The sequence below is a fragment of the Vicugna pacos genome, chromosome 16, assembly GCF_048564905.1.
Source record: "Vicugna pacos chromosome 16, VicPac4, whole genome shotgun sequence".
Lineage (NCBI taxonomy): Eukaryota > Metazoa > Chordata > Mammalia > Artiodactyla > Camelidae > Vicugna > Vicugna pacos.
Genome location: NC_133002.1, coordinates 1,855,615 through 1,873,069, shown reverse-complemented (window position 1 = coordinate 1,873,069; position 17,455 = coordinate 1,855,615). Strand labels below are relative to the sequence as shown.

Here is a 17,455-nt window from a genome sequence, read left to right as displayed (position 1 = left end):
TACTTTAATGTCTGATTTCTGTCCTATTCAAACCTAGCTGATTGCATTAAGCTGCAGGAGTTGGTGACAGTGATAAACAGATGGGCCCTGGGCATAGTCACCCCAAGCCCATTCCATGTTCCTTGACCCCCCTCCCCCCACTCCCAGCTCATTTCCCAAAGTCCCAGTTTATGATGAAGCAGGGCTGGGTGCACGGGACCCCATCTCATTCTACCCAGCCTCGGTTGGTCACTTTGCATCTTTGTCTGTCCTGCATACACGTCTGTTTAGGGCAGACTCAAGGCAGGCCTGGAGACAGAGTTCTAACAGGTGCTTCCTGGGCTGGTTCTCAGCTGAGATGGCAGCCTTAGCATGGGGTCCATTTAGTCACCCACCCCCAAATTATCCCACGTTAAGATCCCTAATTCTGCCTGCTGGAACTAGTGCCATATTGAGGGGCAATGGCAACCTGCTTGTGAAAGGAGGCTGGTTGCACCAAGATGCAGAGCAGTGAGGCGCTCTCAGTGACCTGGGATGTATGACCCTGCACATTTTCTTGTCTTCCGGAGAGGAAGCTAGGGGAAGAGGGGACAGGAAAGGCTTCCTTCAAACTACCACCAGCTTCTGTACTGAGCAAGACAAAGAATAAAGAACAGGGACGGTGAGATGGACGGTCTCCCCAGGAGAGGCAGTGCACGTGTGCATGTGTGCGGGGGGACCAAGCACCCTTCATCTTAACACACCTCGCTTTATACTCTGGAACAGCACCATCCAACGGAACTGTATGTGGTGGTGGAAATGTTCTGTATTCGGTGCAGGCAGTGGCCACTTGCCACGTGTGATTGCTGAGTAACTGAAATGTGGTTAGTGTGGCTGAGGAACTCAATTTTCCATTTTACTTAATTTAAATTAATTCCAATTTAAATGTGAGTAGCTGCACGTGGCTAGTGTGATCATACTGGACAGATGGACGCTAGAGGGATGATGGGGTGTGGCTGTTAAGACCCAGACCACCTGGATCCAAATCCTGGCCCTGCCTCTTGCTGGTTGTGTCCCCTTGAACAGGGGTTCCTACCTCTCCAGACCTCAGGGCCCTCATCTGTCGGTGGGAAGATCTAACGGAGATGCAGACCACGCCTGGCCCGGTGCTGGCTTCCCTGCTTGTGCGCCTGCTGTCCTGCTTCGAGCAGCCACGTGCTGTAGAAGCGATGGGCAGGGCTCCCTTGGAGCAGCTGAGGATGCTTGCTGAGGGCCCCATCCTGGTGGGTAAACTGCCCAGCCCCAGGGGACACACTAGTGGGGAAGTTCCCCTGCTCATACTCCTACACCTGAACTTCTGCTATGGCACCTGCCATCCTTATTCCCCTCCCTCTCCAATCAGAAAGGGGCACAGACCCCAGCGACCAAACCGCCCAAACCCCTCATTTACAGGAGACAGAAAAGAGGCCCAGAGATGCTGGGTGACCTGCCTGTGGCCATGGGCAGCAGGACAAGAGTCTAGGCTTCTGTTGCTGGTTGACGATCTGTCCCCAAAAGGGCATGGCTCTAAGTGTCCAAAATGCCCCCTGATCTCCCAGACATACCCTTCCCTACTCCGAAGCTCAGTGTGAGGCACATGTGGGGCCGAGCCCCTCACACACCACTCGCCCTGTCCTCCCAGGGCCACACCCCCTGCCCCCTGCTGCCCTGCATCTCAGGCTGATGCTCCCAGGCCTCCAGGTTTGGCGGGACGACCAGCCAGGAGTGGAAGCCCAGCCCCCTGTGGAGCCCCTCCCGCAGCACAGAATCCAAGAGGACAAAACTCTGTTCCTCGCACCTTCTCTAGGAAGCCCAGCTGTCCTTAGAACACAGACGCCCTCAAGCACCCAATATACTCACGCTGTACTCGGGGTCTAGGACAGGCTGGCGGGCCCCCTCAGGGGAAGAGCAAAGGCCCATAAAACATCACTTCCTTCAGCTCTCCCCCTCCCCCATCGCTGTAGCACCACGCCCACCTCGGGTGAGGATCCCATGACTCCCCGTGACACGGGACCTGGAGCAGCCTGGGCATTTGAGCGGGCGTCACTGGGGGCTCTGCCTTGAGTCTCTGAAGCCCACATGGAGGGAAGGGAGCATTTAACCCTTCCAGCCCCAAACCCCAGGATGACAGCAGACCCAGACCCAACAGCACATCCAACACGCACGTCAGAAGGGCACCGGGCCGGAGGGAGTGGGAAGGAAGATGGGGTCTAGACAGGGGGCAGGCGGACCCTGGGCTCAGAGCTCCATCCCCTCCCTGGGAGAGACAACCCAGAAGAGAAAGAAGAGGGGGAGCAGAGGGCAGGGTCCTGCTTCAGTTCTTTCCCTCTCCTCCCCTCCCCCTCTCGGCACCAGTGAAACACGTCATTTCATCAGAAACGGGGCTGCATCCTGACCCCGGATGCAGGTGAATTCGAAATTCAGCACCTGCAAGTCGCTTAGTGAATGGATGTATGCATGAGTGGGTTCTCGTTAGGGGTCCCCCTGCCCCCCAGTGCAGCCCAGCTCCCGTGTTCCCAAGCCACTCACCTGGGAATTGATAGCCATAGCTAGGAGCAAATCCGGGGTAGCCTCGGCCATAGGTCGCCACAAAGTTGGGGTAGCCTTGAACACAGAGAGAAAGACCACGGTTGGTTAGTGCGGCTGCCTCAGGTGGGGGGACGTCCCAGGGAGGGCAGGAGTGAGGAACAGCCTGAGTTATTTTCCTCCACAAAATGATCTGTCTCCCGCGAGGGTCTTTACTCAGGGCCTAGGTCACCCCTCGCCTGTGGCTGGGGGCACTGCTGTCAACCTGCTGGTGATTAGCCCGTATTTGGGCAGAGAGACCCCCAAAGCCCACGGACTTTCTTGAACCTGCAGAGTAAATGCCATGTGTTAGCTGTGGATCCCGGGCCTGCGCCTGGCGCTGACATTTGCAGAGCTTCCCCTGAATGTACTTTACCTTAAAGCTATTGACAGTAGGAGATTAAAGTCCTTGTCGTGCCTCCTCCTGACGCAGCAGAGGGGAGCGCCAGCACCAGACAGAGCACGAGTACAAGGGGGTCACAGTTCAGGGGCAAAACCTGGGGCTGAACCTCTGCCTCTGGGGAAACACTGGGCCTAGGGAGCCACAGCCAGGGGAGGCAGGGTCCGGGTCCCATGTCCCACCAGGGACACTCCCCGGGACCTTCCCAAGGCCCTGGGAGAACGGTGAGAGCCTGGCTGTACTGAGCGCACACCACGAAGCAAGGCCCTAACCCAGAGCCTCGAGCCTCGACAGGCACTTCCCAGCGAGCATGTTTCTTCGGGGCATCTGCCTCAGCAGGTAACTTGGGGGGTGACTGCCAACTGAGGACTGTTTGTGGAAACTGCTGCTGGACTGGGCATGGGGTGCAGAGGAAGACACTGGCAAATTCTGGTGCTCCTGTGGTCTTCTCTGATCTGTCACAAGCCCCTCGTGAGATGCCTCTTCAGCTCCACTCTTTGCCGTGTCCACTCAGGCGCTCATTCTTCACGCCCGGCCCCCTGATTCAGGCAACAGAGAAAGCTGGGGTAGCCTTCTAGGACTGAAATCCCACTGGCCACAGGAGATCCACGGCTAATACCCCCGTTTCCAGCCTGCCAGGCTCTCTTTGCCTCCCTGAACTCAATGTACAGGAATCACGATCTGGTAAAATACTATCCTGGCCACCCTCCCACCTGCCCCGAAACCCCCACCACCAGCCTGACTTTTGCTTTGGCCTCCAAGGTGGGCGCCCGTGGTTGTCTCCGGCTGCCCCGTGCCTGAACCCCCTTCTTGGTGTTTGGGTCTTGGAGAGAGGCCTGCCTCCCATCACTGAAGCAGAAACGCCTCCCTCCTGCTCTTGCCGGGCTTGGCAGCTGGGAAGCTGACCGTGAACCTGGGTTGTGCCACTGGAAGTCTTCCTCAGGGGCCACTGGGGCCACTGGGGCAGAGGCAGTTCAGAATCCATTCTGGTGTCAGCGGCAGAACCCAGCGCCCACTGGTGGCAACAGTGGCCCCCTGACCAGGTCATTCCTGGGCTGTCCCTTGGCTGGGCTGGGCTGACCGCCCGGCTCCCCAGTTCCTGCCTGTTCCCCATTCTTCCTTCCAATGATCTTCTTTGGTTCTTACAGTGGCCAGAGTTGTTTCTGTGGCTTTGTCACCAAAATGCTGGTAGGAGGCTGCTCTGATGGGTGTGTTTGGGGCAGTCACCACGCACTCCAGCCCTAAGGCTGATGGTGGCATCTTTCCACATGTTATCTCCGTGGTTCCACACAGTAACTTAAACACCCTGCGCACAGGCCCTGGGGGGGCTCATCATCCACCTCCAAGGTGGACTCTCACACGTCACAAGCATGTTCTGACCCTCCAGGGAGGGCTGAAGGCCAGGATCATCCATCACATCCCAGCTTGGCTGAGTTAGAGTTTGCTGGTCTTCCTGCTGCTTGTTCACAGAGCTTTTAGCCCCAGAGGTCCAGAGATGGGACCCACTCTCCCTCTCCTCCCTGTGTCTGTTGGTGTCATAGCTTCTGCCTTGACCCGACGATCTGTCATCAGACCTGGGACAGAAGCTGGCTGCACTGGACATCGGGAGACAGGTTCCAGCCCTGCCTCTGGCCCGAGGCCATGCCACTGGGGTCCTCCCTTTATCTCTGGGAGCTTCAGCCTCCCAATCTGTAGAAGGCTCTGCAGGTCCCATGCAGCACTGATGGGTCCCCATTCTCAACTAGACCAGCTATGGCTCCTTTCTCTTGCTTCCACCAGAGCCCTCTCAAATCTGCAGTCACAACTCACTGGCCAATTCAGTTGCACTTACACCTCAAAAAGGGCTTGCTGCTTTTTCCTCCCCATGAGCTTCCCAGCACTAGAGCATAGCTGGCAGGAGGGTGACCTGGCAGCTTTGGCCTGGCTGCAGAGGTACAGACCCCAGTGAGACGCTGAGCTCTGGCACCTGATGGGGGAAGAAGAGGGACAGAGGGACAAAGAAGAGGGACAGAGATGGCGACTCAGGCGCCTTGACTGGACACAAACATCCTGGCTCCTTCCTAGGTATTTATTTCATGGCTGGCCAGCCCAGTTCTCCAAATCAATCACCTGCTATCAAATCAGATCTTTCAGCACTACATTTCTTACCATTATTTCAACAATATTGGTAAACGGATTATATGCAAACAGCCAGATCACTGCTGCCAAAGGGCTTTCCTAACGAAAAATGACTCCTTTGCCTCTAACGACAGCACCGGGGGTCTTAAATATTTTAGTGTTAATGTGACAGAAAAAGCGTAAGCCCTTGTGTCACCTTTGAGACTCCCTCAGGGTGGGTGAGGCGGAGGGCAGTGGACCACCTAGTCCCTCCCTGATTCAGGTCACCAGTACAATTCCACTGTATCTGCTTTCTTCTGAGCGCACTCTAGAGTCTTCAACAGGAAGGAAGAAAAGCATGGTCAAGTTCACCCCAATATGGGGCATCATCCCTGTCCTCCCGACACGTCAATACTGTCTCCTGTACAACAAAGTGAGAATTTGGCATCCACCCAAGTGGGAGATCTTAGCTCCACCCCCCCGCCCCCCATCGCTGAGCATCCTCTGGGTCAGGCAGATGAAATCATAAATTTATAATACAACATTACTTCAATTTTCCTCTTCATTTACTTCTGTGCAGCCCAGCTCTGCTGAAGCGGCTCACAGCCCCAGCCACACGGGGGAAACTGGCTGGCTGCATATCAATAGCACATTACAGCAGACCCACGCGGACGCTCCATCAAGCCACATTACGGTGAGATGACCCAGCTGCCACTTCCATTAGCAGCTGGGCCCCTCCTGCACTGGCCACTGCACCATTTATCTGCTCCAGTACTCTGGATGCCTGATCAATCCCACAGTAATTATCTCTTGTCACTCAAGAGAAAAAAACCAAGCCTTCTGCGTGGATGGCCCCCTTTCCTACAGACAAGCCTCCCATTGTGGAAGAAAAAGGAAAATCAGAAATCAATAAGAGAATCTGAATTTGCCAGGCAGCTCATTTTGGGGCCCCCTTTTTGGGGATCCTGGCTGAGTTCTCCAAATCATGGTTCTAGTGCTTTGCTCCAACTTTAGAAGATGTGTGCATTCTAGACACCACGTGACATCCTCTCCCGGGCTCTGTTACTCGGCTGCTCAGTCATGGAAAGCTGCTCCCACCAGGCCCCTGACTTAAAAGAGACAAGAAACAGGGCTGTTTATGCAGGGAGCTGGCCAGCACGTGACCAGCCTGCCGCATGGTGTGCAGAGCGTTACCTGGGGCACCACGGCGGCTCTAGGAGGGCTGCATACTGATGCAACACCAGGTGCCAAGAGCCCTTCCCAGGCCAAAGTCTACAAAGATGCTCGGGCCCCCAGAAGCATCCGGAGTTGCAGGGGCTCCTCCAGACCTGTGCTGTCCCATTACATTTTGACTTAATTTAAATTATATAATAAGAAAACTTGAGTTCTTCAGATGCACGCGCCACATCTTAAACGCTCAACAGCCACGGGCAGCTAGTGGTGACCATCCTGGAATCTTACAGATCACACAGGATCTTTCCATCATCGCAGAAAGTTCTAGTGGACTGTGTTGCGCTAGAAGGAAAACAAAGAGCCGAATTTTGAGTCTCCTCTGTTTACCAGCAAACAGCTGAGCAAACGGAGACTTCCCTGGGAATGACTTCAACAGATATTTGGGGGGAAGATAAATCCCAATTGAAATGACAAATGAGTCTAGGCATGTGGCCCTATGTTCTAGCCAATCTCCTTTTGATCAGCGAAGGCCAGCAGATTATAGCTCCTCATCCCGTCCAGAGCTATAAAAAAAATTTTTTTTTCGTTTTACTTTCATTTCAGAGGGGCTTAATGTCAGGGAACACTGGGTCAGGATTTCACAGGGGCTTCTCAGCCTGAGCGCTGGTAAGAATGCCTCTGGCTTTCTTTAGCTGGTCAACAGTGTCTCTCCACTTCCGGGCCTCAGCAAAGAGGTATTTCTCTACCACTGGCATCAAACACATTAAAATAGTGTGTGCCCAATGAGGTCAAGACAGTTAGAGGCAGTAGGATTATGTGGCTGAGGGCAGAGACGGCCAAGAGGAATCCGATGTATCAACAATAATCATGTTTGCTTTTATTAAGTCCACTTCCATTAAGAAGAACCAGAGATTCTAGCGCATGGGGCCGGGTCACCGTGGGCACCTCTTTGCTGCTGTGAGGCACTGAACCAAGTCTGAGGGCTGCAAAAATACCTTCCCTGAGGGTCTTACTTGACTCTGGTTTTGTCCAGCTTAAAGGCAGCGAGAACTGGCTTAAGGACGACTCTCCCTCTTCACTCCTACATTTTCTTAAAGGAATTCCCATCGGGCTGATTATTCTATGATTCTGTCAAAGGCTATGAAAGCTAAAACCACAACAGCTGTAGGTTTCCTCCCAAGGACGTTTGCAGCCACATCGAGAGAGATCAAGAAAGAATCACTACGTGACTACACGCTCATCACCCTCCCTTTGACGAGACCTCCTGAAGTATGAGGAAAATCTTACAGGGTATTTAAAAATTAGTTCCACAGTTTCCAAGTCATTTATAGACCAGTGTGTCTGTTGTCTCACTGAACTGTCAGCTCCCCGCTATCAGAGACTTCACTCTCTGGCGCATGCTCAGCCCCAGAACAAGGCCTGGCACTTAGTAGGTACTCAATTAATATTTGTTGAATGAATGGATTTAAACGCTTTCATGGTTTGTAGTCTCACTTCTGAAAATCCCTACCTGTGTCATACATTTTTCTGCTCCTTCAACAATGAAAGTTGAAATCACCGAAACCTCATCTCATCCATGAACTTAAAAAAAAATGTGTTTCTGCGTGAGCCAAGTTCATCAGCCAGATTGTTGGTGGTGGCAATGGCAGTGATTCTAGGACTGATGTGCAGGGCTGGTGCTCCAGGGAGGGAGGGACCCGGGTGACTGATGGGGTCATGTGAGGCCACCTCCCAAAGGATTAGACTCAGCCCGATGCCACCACTTTAGAGGGAAGAAGCAAGAAGCACCCCTTTCCAGTCACAGCACCACAGATGGCGCTCTCCCCACCAGAGTCCAGAGGACCAACGGGCCAAGCTGTGCCAGCGGGCGAAACGGAGGGCAGCCCTGGGAGCGTCTGGCAAGTGCATCAGAGGAGGCTTGGCGGAGAGCCCAGCCTGGCCGGGGAGGCAACGGGCCAAACAGACCGTAAGTTGGTTCCCTGGGTGCTGCTCTGTTCCCCCTTCTGTCTGGACCTCAGGCTGAGCTGGTTCCGGATTCGAGGCACATTTTGGGACCTCTCAGGAGGCGACGGCCTCAACATAGTAGCTGGGGGATTCAGGAGGGCTGGGGGCTGATGAAGCCTGGAGTCCTGTGCACGGATCTTGTAGGGGGGAGAAATTCAAAGATAATCCAGCTTCTTTGGCTGGGATCTGAACCAAGAAGGAGGCTGCAGGTACCATGGCACAAGTCACACCTGAAGGTCTAGCCATGTTCTTGGTCACTGGCAGAAACAGATCCCAAGTGGCAGGATGCCAGACACCTACTTGGGGGGTGAGTTGCTCAGGGCTCCCCAGTACCTTACGAATAACAGCTTCCAGGTTGAGTTTATCATTGATGGGAAGACACACTTTTTTTTTTTCATATTTTAGTATCCTGAAAAGTGGGATCTATCTCACAGTCAATGTATTTTTACAGCATGTAATTTTTTCTTTCCGAATGGTACATGAGGTGCATTTTACCACCCATGGCAGTTTGAATTTGATGAAATTCAGCACTGACTGGGCACAATACAGTTTCATTTATCCTGAACAGCCCCATGAAGTTGAGGGTTCCCATACCCCTCTGTCCCTAAGGACAGAGAGGCTGTCACTGGTCCCAAGTCACACAGCTGACAAAGTGAGAAGTCCAGATCCCCTGAGTCCAGAGTCCCGAGCTCTTTCCCATGGTCCACCGTGGTGGAGCCAGGCCAACACCATCAGTGCCACCCGCAGAGCTCCCTGCCTGCTGGGGTGGGGCGGGGGACGAGACCCTCTGTGACCTTTGCAGGGCTGGCTCGGGCACAGGGGTTCTGCCTGGTGGCAGCCTCAACCAGCACTACGTGGGCAAAAGGCAAAACCCTTAAGCGGCAGGGGTATGGGGGATGGAGGTGAGCTGGGGGAGGTTATAACTCAAGAACTAATAGACTCAGCCACAACCAATAATTACTACCTCTTCATTGCAGCTCAGGGAAGTCATCACTTGAAACGTGAGAGAACAAAGTTGCGGCAGATGAGCAAGCACCTGGTACTCATCACCTACCCATCCTCCACGAGCAGGAGCCAATCAGATGCTGTCGGAGAAGCACAGGGACCACGCAGGTCTGCCCACTCCCAGCCGTGGTCAAAGCCAGTCTGGGGCCCCTCCGCCACCACCCCTCCTCACACACGCCCTGCCTGGACCTGCCCCAGCAGCAGCCCTGTCGGACCCTCCCATTCCAAGCTATTCCTTCTGTCTGCATGGCCCTTGGCGTTCTGATCCTCGTCCCAGCTGAGATGTCACCTCCACAGGGAGGTGTTCTCTGATTCTCCTGACGGGTCTCCATTCCTCTCTGTGCGCCCATAAAGCACCCTGTAACTCTCTCCATTACGGTCAGTTACATGGCTGCATGATGAGCTGGTAAGTGTCACCTCTCTCACTAGACCACAAGCTCCAAGAAGGCAGGGCCCACATTTGGGCCAGGCACGCAGTAGGTACTCAAGAACTCTTTGCTGTTGAATGTCTCCTGCAGTCAGCGAGGCCCCTGCCCTGGCTCCTGTTATGACACCACTGGTCTCCGGAGCCCCGAGCCCTTGCATGGCATCTGGGGAGGACACAGCGGCCACACCTTTGCTTTTTGGCAACCGAGATGAGTGAGCTGGCTTCACTCCGCACGTCTGCTTCTGCAGGGAGAAAACCAGTTCATTCTCCCCAGCAAGTGAAGGGTATCAAGTGAGATGCAGAAAGGTGGCGGCACTTCCTGAAGACTTGGATTCCCAAAAGTTTCTCATTTTATGCCTTACGGACTTCACGCTCATCATTTAAAATTCAAGATTCCAAAAGCCAGTGGGTGGTAAGGGGTTCAACTCTTTTCTTTAAGGTTTGATTTTAAATTTTGAAACTAGTAATCCATTCAGAGATTCTTCAGGTTATACAACATAAGCTAAAGGTCATACACAAACTATCTTTTAGAGCAAGAGCTATTCAAGGTGCCTTACAGCCAACCGGGAGACAATCCTCACTGATGTTTTTAAAATTAATTTTTTTATAATAATTAAACTCATATGTAGAAATACACTTAGTTTAGGCTCTTTAACTTTTTCTATCAACAGGCGCCTTCCTATATATCATACTATTTTAATTACCGCAGCTTTGTGCCATGTTCTGATACTTGGTCAAACTCACTTTTCTCTCATTTCTCTTTTCACAACATTTTCTTATTTATTCTCATGTGTTTCTCCTTCCAGGTTAAGTGTTAGAATCCTCTGGCTAACTTTTAAAGAATTACAATAGGAATTTTCTTTGAAATTCTGTTCAAGCTAAAAAATTAATTTAAGAAGTAGCATTTCAGCCATTTTCTCATGGCATCTCTTTCCAATTTTTTTTTTAAGTTCCTCAAAATAACTTCACCTGCCTTGTTATTTCTTCAGACAAATAGATATAATTCTTCTTAAGAATTTATAAAACCAATAAAAATTTAATAAATTTAAAACTGAGCCAGGAATGATTTAAACAGCTGCAAATCTGAAAATACATAAAGAGCTTATCAAACAATATAGAAGAGGGACTCTTCGTCAAACCAAATGAAACCCGTTAAAACTAGACAGACCATGTGCCTGAATGGAATTTTACCATTAACTACCATTTATCCCGTTTAATTAGTCTTTTCCTGACACACAATAACTTGCACTAAAATACCGTTCTCTCGCCTTGAAATTTCTAATTACTGTTGCGGCCCACACCACCATGCCTCTCCACTGCTTTCTCCATCTTTCATGCCACTTAAGCGGCAAGATTTTCAATTATCTACGCAGGACGGACAGAAATACCTTTAAGGAAGGGGCATAATATGCAACTCAATTTCTCTAAAAGCCAGGAGAGATCAGTTTTCGTCAGAACAAACACACTTTGTCTTTCATCATTTTTTTTTTTGCAAAGAAAGAATAAAACAGGTTATTTAAGACATCCATTTAAATGCAAATTTTGATATCCCAAGAGAAAAATGTTAATCGTTTAAATAGACAGGATTATCGCCCATCCTTAGCACGTCCCTTTCTCTCCCAAATTTTAGATGATGTAGCCTCAGCCCACACAAGTTAAGCCAGCCAGGAGCCCTTCGGTCTTTAAGAACTCCCAGTCAGTAGAGAGGGGCTGAGGCAGAGAGAGTAACTTTTCCTCCTTTTGAAAAAGGGAGTGGAAAGGAGAGAAAATAATATCAAGTATCTCCCATGAGCCAGGCAGGGGACAAGCTGCCTGCCTGCCTGCCTATCTACCTACCTATCTACCTACCTACCTATCTATCTATCTATCTATCTATCCATCTACCTACCTACCTACCTACCTCTGCCCATTTAATGGTCATAACTGTCTTGCAAGAGGGATGATCGCCCTCATTAACAGAAGAGGAAACTGAGGCCCAGACAGGTAAAGCAGTCTGTCCAACTGGAAGGTGACGCAGCCCCCAGGGTCTGGCTCAGACTCACCCAGCATCCCCATGCCAAGCATGAACGCATCCATGGTGTAAGGCAGTCCCCGGGCCCGGCCTCTTGTCCCAGGTGGGAACATGACTTCCTTCGGCTGAGCCTTCTTACATTCTACCTGTTAGACAGAAAGGCGAACAAATGAGATGCAAATGAATTCCATGTAAATGTCAAATGCAGAACTGATCTGGTTATTGGCTAGGTTATTTTTAGCCTTGCTCCTTACTCACTGTAAAAATAGCCGTGCCAGGTAAATGGCCTGCAAAATAAACATTGAAGAAAACGCACCACTTGTGCAAATCCTGGTTCAGAAAAACCTGCAAGGATAAGCTGCAGTTTGGAGGGCCGGCAAGGGCGGCAGCTGAAGGCGCACAGGTGTGGGCTGAAGCTCGAACTGAAACCTGCGCAGGAGGTGTGGCAGGAAAGGAGGCAGACGATGGCTGAGGGGTGCGTCTGCACCGGTAATAATCCATCGTGATCCTCTGGCCCTCTACGTGTTTACAGATTCCTCCCAGGCTCCATCAGGTCAGTGACTCCTCACACAGGCCATCTGATCCCGTCTCTTAGTAAACAGACAGGTCAGTGAGTCTTGGCTCCACTTCACAGATGAGAAAACTGAGCATTAGAAGGCTCGTGTAACCTGCCATAAACCACATCCCAGCAGGTACAGACCCGGAAGCTTGGGTTTTTGAAACTCCTAGGCGGGTGATGCCACCATCTCCATAAAACCTGCCCCAGCACACTCCTGAGGGACGCAATAAGATTCAACACAGGTTACTAGTGTCTCACTTTGCAGCTCCGTCTTCAAGTGGCTGCTAATCTTTCCTGTCGGTTTCCCCCCGTGCCTCCAAAATTTCTTCATCCTCTTCTGCTCACATCCAGAAGCCATTTATTTAACAACCTTGATGACACTTGCCACAAGCCCCAGGAAGTAAGGAAAGGTGTTGCCTGCCGAAGTTCCTACACTGTTCTCACTAGCGTTCCTTAGGTCCTCGCTCAGTGCTTCCTTGCTTTTAGTTTACAGATGGGTTTAACTAGAATTGGTAGCTGGTAATCCATCCATTGCTGATGAAGATGGGGTGCAGCAGGGCAAGGCAAGGGTGCTGAAAGCTGCAAAAACTAACACCCTGACAGCCTGACAGAGATGCAGCAAAGACAAGAATCTGGTGTCTTCTTTGCAAAGCAGTCTGGGGCCATACAGCAGAGGAGCCAAAACTCCACGTAGCTCAACAGCTGCTGCGGGTGTCATCATCACACAGAAAATTACTACTGCTCACAGCATGTCGGAGAGATGAAGAGAAAGTTAAACTGCATGCAGTGTACTTCATGCTGAAAGGTACCTACCTGGGTTATCCATTCTGGAGATATTCTCAGTTCAAAGACTTTCATTAAAAAAAAATTTTAGTGCTTAAGGCTAGGGAGGAGCTTTAATTACCCAAAATATTAACTTTTCTTTCTTCAAAGACACTGGATCACAGGAATTGCTCTTGTGCTTTAAAGACTGATAACTATACATGCTTTTTAAAACATGGACAAAATAGTTCAACATCCAGGACTGATATATCTGTATAGATTAAATGGAGAGGAACATCCCAGAAGAGAAATGGGCAAAGCACATGAACCGGCAACGCAGAACTGGCTAATGAAGAATCGTATGTCCCTCAACAAGACCTGTCTTTCTCCTTCCACACTGGCCGTGATGGAAGAATTTCTTGATGTCACAGTCCCTGAGAGTATAGGAAGTCGGGGTGGAAAGTGCTTCTCTGGAGTGCAACCTGATGAAATAGCAAAAGCCACCAGTGACGCATCCTGAGACCCAGTAATCCTACTTACAGGCATTTATCCTGCAGGGCAGAGGCTACTCACCGCAAGCATTGCTTAGAATATCTTTTTAAAGGAAATAGCCTAAGTGTCCAAGAACAGGGAGTTAGGCCGTGTTTGGCTCATCCAAGCAGATTGAAAACTAGGCAGCTATGGAAAAGCATGCCGATAGTAACGTGCTGGTACTGGGAAACCCTCTGTCCTGGGCAAACCAGGATGGTTGGTCACCCTAACTGCAGCGGATGGAGGGAGCGAGTTACAGTGGTTCTGTGGAAAATAAACAAGTGTTTATATCACATAGGGGAAAAATACTAAAACATCACATCAAAGTTGTCAGGAGTGACTCTGTTCTTTATTTACACTGTGTATTTTGTCTCTGTTGTTTATTCCCTAAGTTTTCTGCTCTGAGCATTACTGTAGCAAGTGGGGGCAGGGGTGATTCAATAAACTCATCAGAATTGGGTCTTTTGTCTTTTATTTTGGGGGGCAAGGAATAACGACTTTATTCAGAAAGTCAGCAGACTGAGAAGATGGGGGGCCGATAACCTAGAGAGCCATCTTCAGAACTGGGTGTTTTAGACTGCCCTGGGGTGACAATGTGCTCCTGGGGTCCAGATCCCATCCCTGGACCCAGAAGCAGGCTGAGAAACCTCATTTGCAAGAGCCTGGGAAGATGGGTGCGCTCTGCAGAGGCAGACAGATAATTACCTAACGCCAACACCGGGATCCAGAATAATACGCTAACCAGCTCACTTCCTAATAGCCCTATCGGTGACAATCTACTGCATTGTCTTATGAAAACCTGCTGCCTGTTTCTAGGCAACCTGATCAACGAAAATTTCAGGTTTATACAATTTTCATTTAGGAAACATAAAGGTTAACTGACTGTAATGGGAGTATTTTAAACAAACCCACCTACTCTTCCTCTCACTGAACAGGGCTGGCAGCTCCGTTTAATTCTGCTCTGTCTTGGCTGGTGCCGTTCTGGGCAGCCCCGGCTGTGTGGGTCCTGTCAAGCCCCCGCCGTGTCAATCCCGAGTGCTCCCAGGGGCCGGAGGCGGTGACATGCGCACTCTCTAGGGGGACCCTCCGCATGTCCTGGGCACTTGAGTGACAGGGCAAGGCAGCAGTCGCACCAGGGAGCCTGGCCTGGCCTGGCCTGCACTGCAGGCTTCTCGAAGACTTCTCAGGACCAGGAGGCCTGCCCACCCAGCCCCCACCTCCTGTGATGACCTCGTATGAAGAAAGCGCACAAAAGGGGAAAGAGGCATAGCTGTTCTCTGCCTGTACCCTTGCAGCAGGTCAGGGCTTGCTGAGAATGAAACCAGCCCTTCGTCCACCAGAAAAGCAGCAGCCTCATCTCCCCCGTCAGACTGAGAGTTCTCAGTGCAGGGACCAGGGTCTGCCCCCACTTCCCGGTCCCTCAGTGATGTTCCATACAGAGCACGGAGCGACTCACATGCTCGTTAGGGTCAAGGAGATCCCACCTACTTAACGCCACGCTGCTGGGGAACTCAGTGTGTCCGGCAAGTGCCAGGCAGCGGCGGGCAGAGACATTAAGACAGGGCTCTGTGTCCAAGAGCCGTCAGTCTTTGAAAAGAGCAGTTCCTGACTGCCTTGTTCCCTAACACTAAGGCAAGTGCTCATCTGTCAACCTGCCCCTTGTCACTTCTGGGCCCGTCAGCCTCTGGAGCCTCTCGAGTTAGACCACACTGGAATCACCCTCCACCGCTGCTACCCTCCCACTGCAAACCGGAGAACTTGGCGAGAACACCAGAGTTACAGTCAGTACCAACACAGGGTGGAGCCAGCCCATCTCTGCAGCTCCCTGCACTTTGGTCATCCGGCCACACGCTGTCCCCGTTACCTACTGCTGTGCAACAAAGTCTCCCTGGGCAGCGGCTCTGAGCAACAATTAATCATCCTTCCTGGTGGTTCTGAGCGCTAACTGGGCCCAGCGGGGCTCTTGCTTGTGGCTGCTCATGTGGCTGTGGTCAGACGGTGGCTGGGGCTGGAGCCAGGGGAAGCCTGGCCTCGGACGAGGTCCAGGCTGCTGTCTTCCTTCACCCGGTGGGCGGTGGACGCTGCTTTGGCAGGGACTGTTCATCGTGGCTTCTCCGTGGTACTCAGTCTTCTCCCAGCACAGCAGCTGAGTCCCGAGAGGGAGTGTCCAAGCATGAGCATCCCAAGGGACCAAGACAGAGAGGCCAGGCTTCCTATAACCCGGGCTTGGGGCCACACTGTTACCTCCGTCACGGTCTCCTGGTTACACTGCACCAGCCTGGATTTGGTGGTGAGGGCGTGAGTGCTGAGAGGCGTAGATCACAGGGGTCATCTTTGGAGACTCTCTCAATGGAGAGCAGTGGGCAGACAGGACAGCGGGACCCTCAGTGACCGGCTGGCTGGGGGTAGTGGGCACTGAGGGCCGCCTTCACCATGGGGTGCAAGGCAGGGCACAGATGCTCCTCCCGGGGCAGCCCCGGAGACGCCTGTCTGGCTCCCCAGTAGACAGAAGCAGAATGCGAGTGCTTCTCCCGGTGATCAGATCTCCTGCCCCAGCTGTTTCAGCACCGCCCCTCTTATAGTAAGACCCCCCCCCATTTATGGTAAATGCTCCCCACCACCCACCCCCAAAAGTATGGCAGCTCTGGGTGGGGGCAGAGTCTGAGGAAGGAAATCTCCCAGTCCGGGGTCTCCAGGCTCCACCATCAGCAGCTCAGAGCCCAGCTGCACGGCTTCTCACCAGGTCTGCCATCGCTACTGACTCAACCAGCAGCTGGAGAAAGCATTCTGGGTGGAGGGCAGGAGACTGAGCAGGAAATTCCATCTGGATGTGTGCTTGTAAGAAACCTCAGAGGCCACTTGTGACCAACTGCTCACACCAGGAGGACGAGGTCTCCATTTTCAAGTTTCACTGCCGGCAAAGCCACAAAGTAACCCCACACCGGGGGCCAAATCCCAAAGCCGTGCCAACCTCCCAGAGGTTAGATGGATCTGTTTTAAATTCCAATCTCCAAATATGCTGCTTTGCTTGGCAAACTGGCCTTGGAGGAGAGGGTGTGGCTTCCCTGCAGCCCTGCGGTGATGGGCTCAGAAGAACGGCCGGGCTGAACCCTCCTCAACGACCGGACAGCTAGGGCAGTGGCCGACGGATCAGAGGCTGCTGTGGGTGTGACGTGTGGTCTCTGACACTCTCTGCAGGCTGCTCAGTGGGGTGGGGTGTCCCTGCGCATCAAGGTCCAAAGCAACTCAGCAAGGAGGTCTACTGTTTCTAACTCTCTATTTAGAAATAATTTCAAACCTGTAAGAAAGATGCAAGGATAGCTCGAAAACCAGTGCACACCCTCTACCCAGATTTGCCTGCTGTTAGTTTTGTGGCTTCTGCTTTATCACTTGCACGTTCCTTCTCTCTGTCTCTATGTTATTTTTTTCCTGAACCATCGGAGAGTAGCTTGTAGACATTACGGTATGCATTTCCTAAATATGAAGGCATTTCCTTACGTAGCACAGTATAGTTAGCAACCACAGGACATTTAAATAAAATAAATAAGTAAATTTTTTTTTATCTAATCTGTCTTCCATATTCTTATGTTGCCAGTGGGCCCAATGACGTCCTTTATAGCTCTGTGTCTGCCTTCTAGAATGGGAAGCTGAGGCCCAGGGGTGTCACATGCGGTGCCTGCAGTTCCAGAACCAGTCCATGCCTGGTGGGGCTGGGTTTAAACCCAGGTCTGCCTGGTGCCATGCCCCAACCAGGGCAGTGGCCCCATGCCACCTTGTCTCTGGTGGTGGAGGGAGATGCTTGGCACTGGCTTTCGGAGAAGGCACTGAACTTCTTTGGGGACAGCTTCCCTGCAGCTACTCCCAGTGGCCGCCCTCGCCCCACTGGCCCGCAGCCTTCGCGGAGGCAAGCTCCCTGCTGGGCAC

The 17,455-nt window shown here is 51.9% G+C and overlaps 1 protein-coding gene across 8 annotated transcripts in view; it reads right to left on the bottom strand.

Moving 5' to 3' along the window:
- Positions 1–17,455, bottom strand: part of MSI2 (musashi RNA binding protein 2) — a 376,222-nt gene that overhangs the window by 44,682 nt on the left and 314,085 nt on the right. For all 8 annotated transcript variants that reach the window (XM_072940163.1, XM_072940165.1, XM_072940167.1 and 5 more), the window contains 2 exons: positions 11,711–11,825; positions 2,527–2,601 (listed from right to left, as the gene is read on the bottom strand). In XM_072940163.1, coding sequence (XP_072796264.1) covers positions 2,527–2,601; positions 11,711–11,825 — 190 coding nt within the window. The remainder of the gene's footprint in view (positions 1–2,526; positions 2,602–11,710; positions 11,826–17,455) is intronic.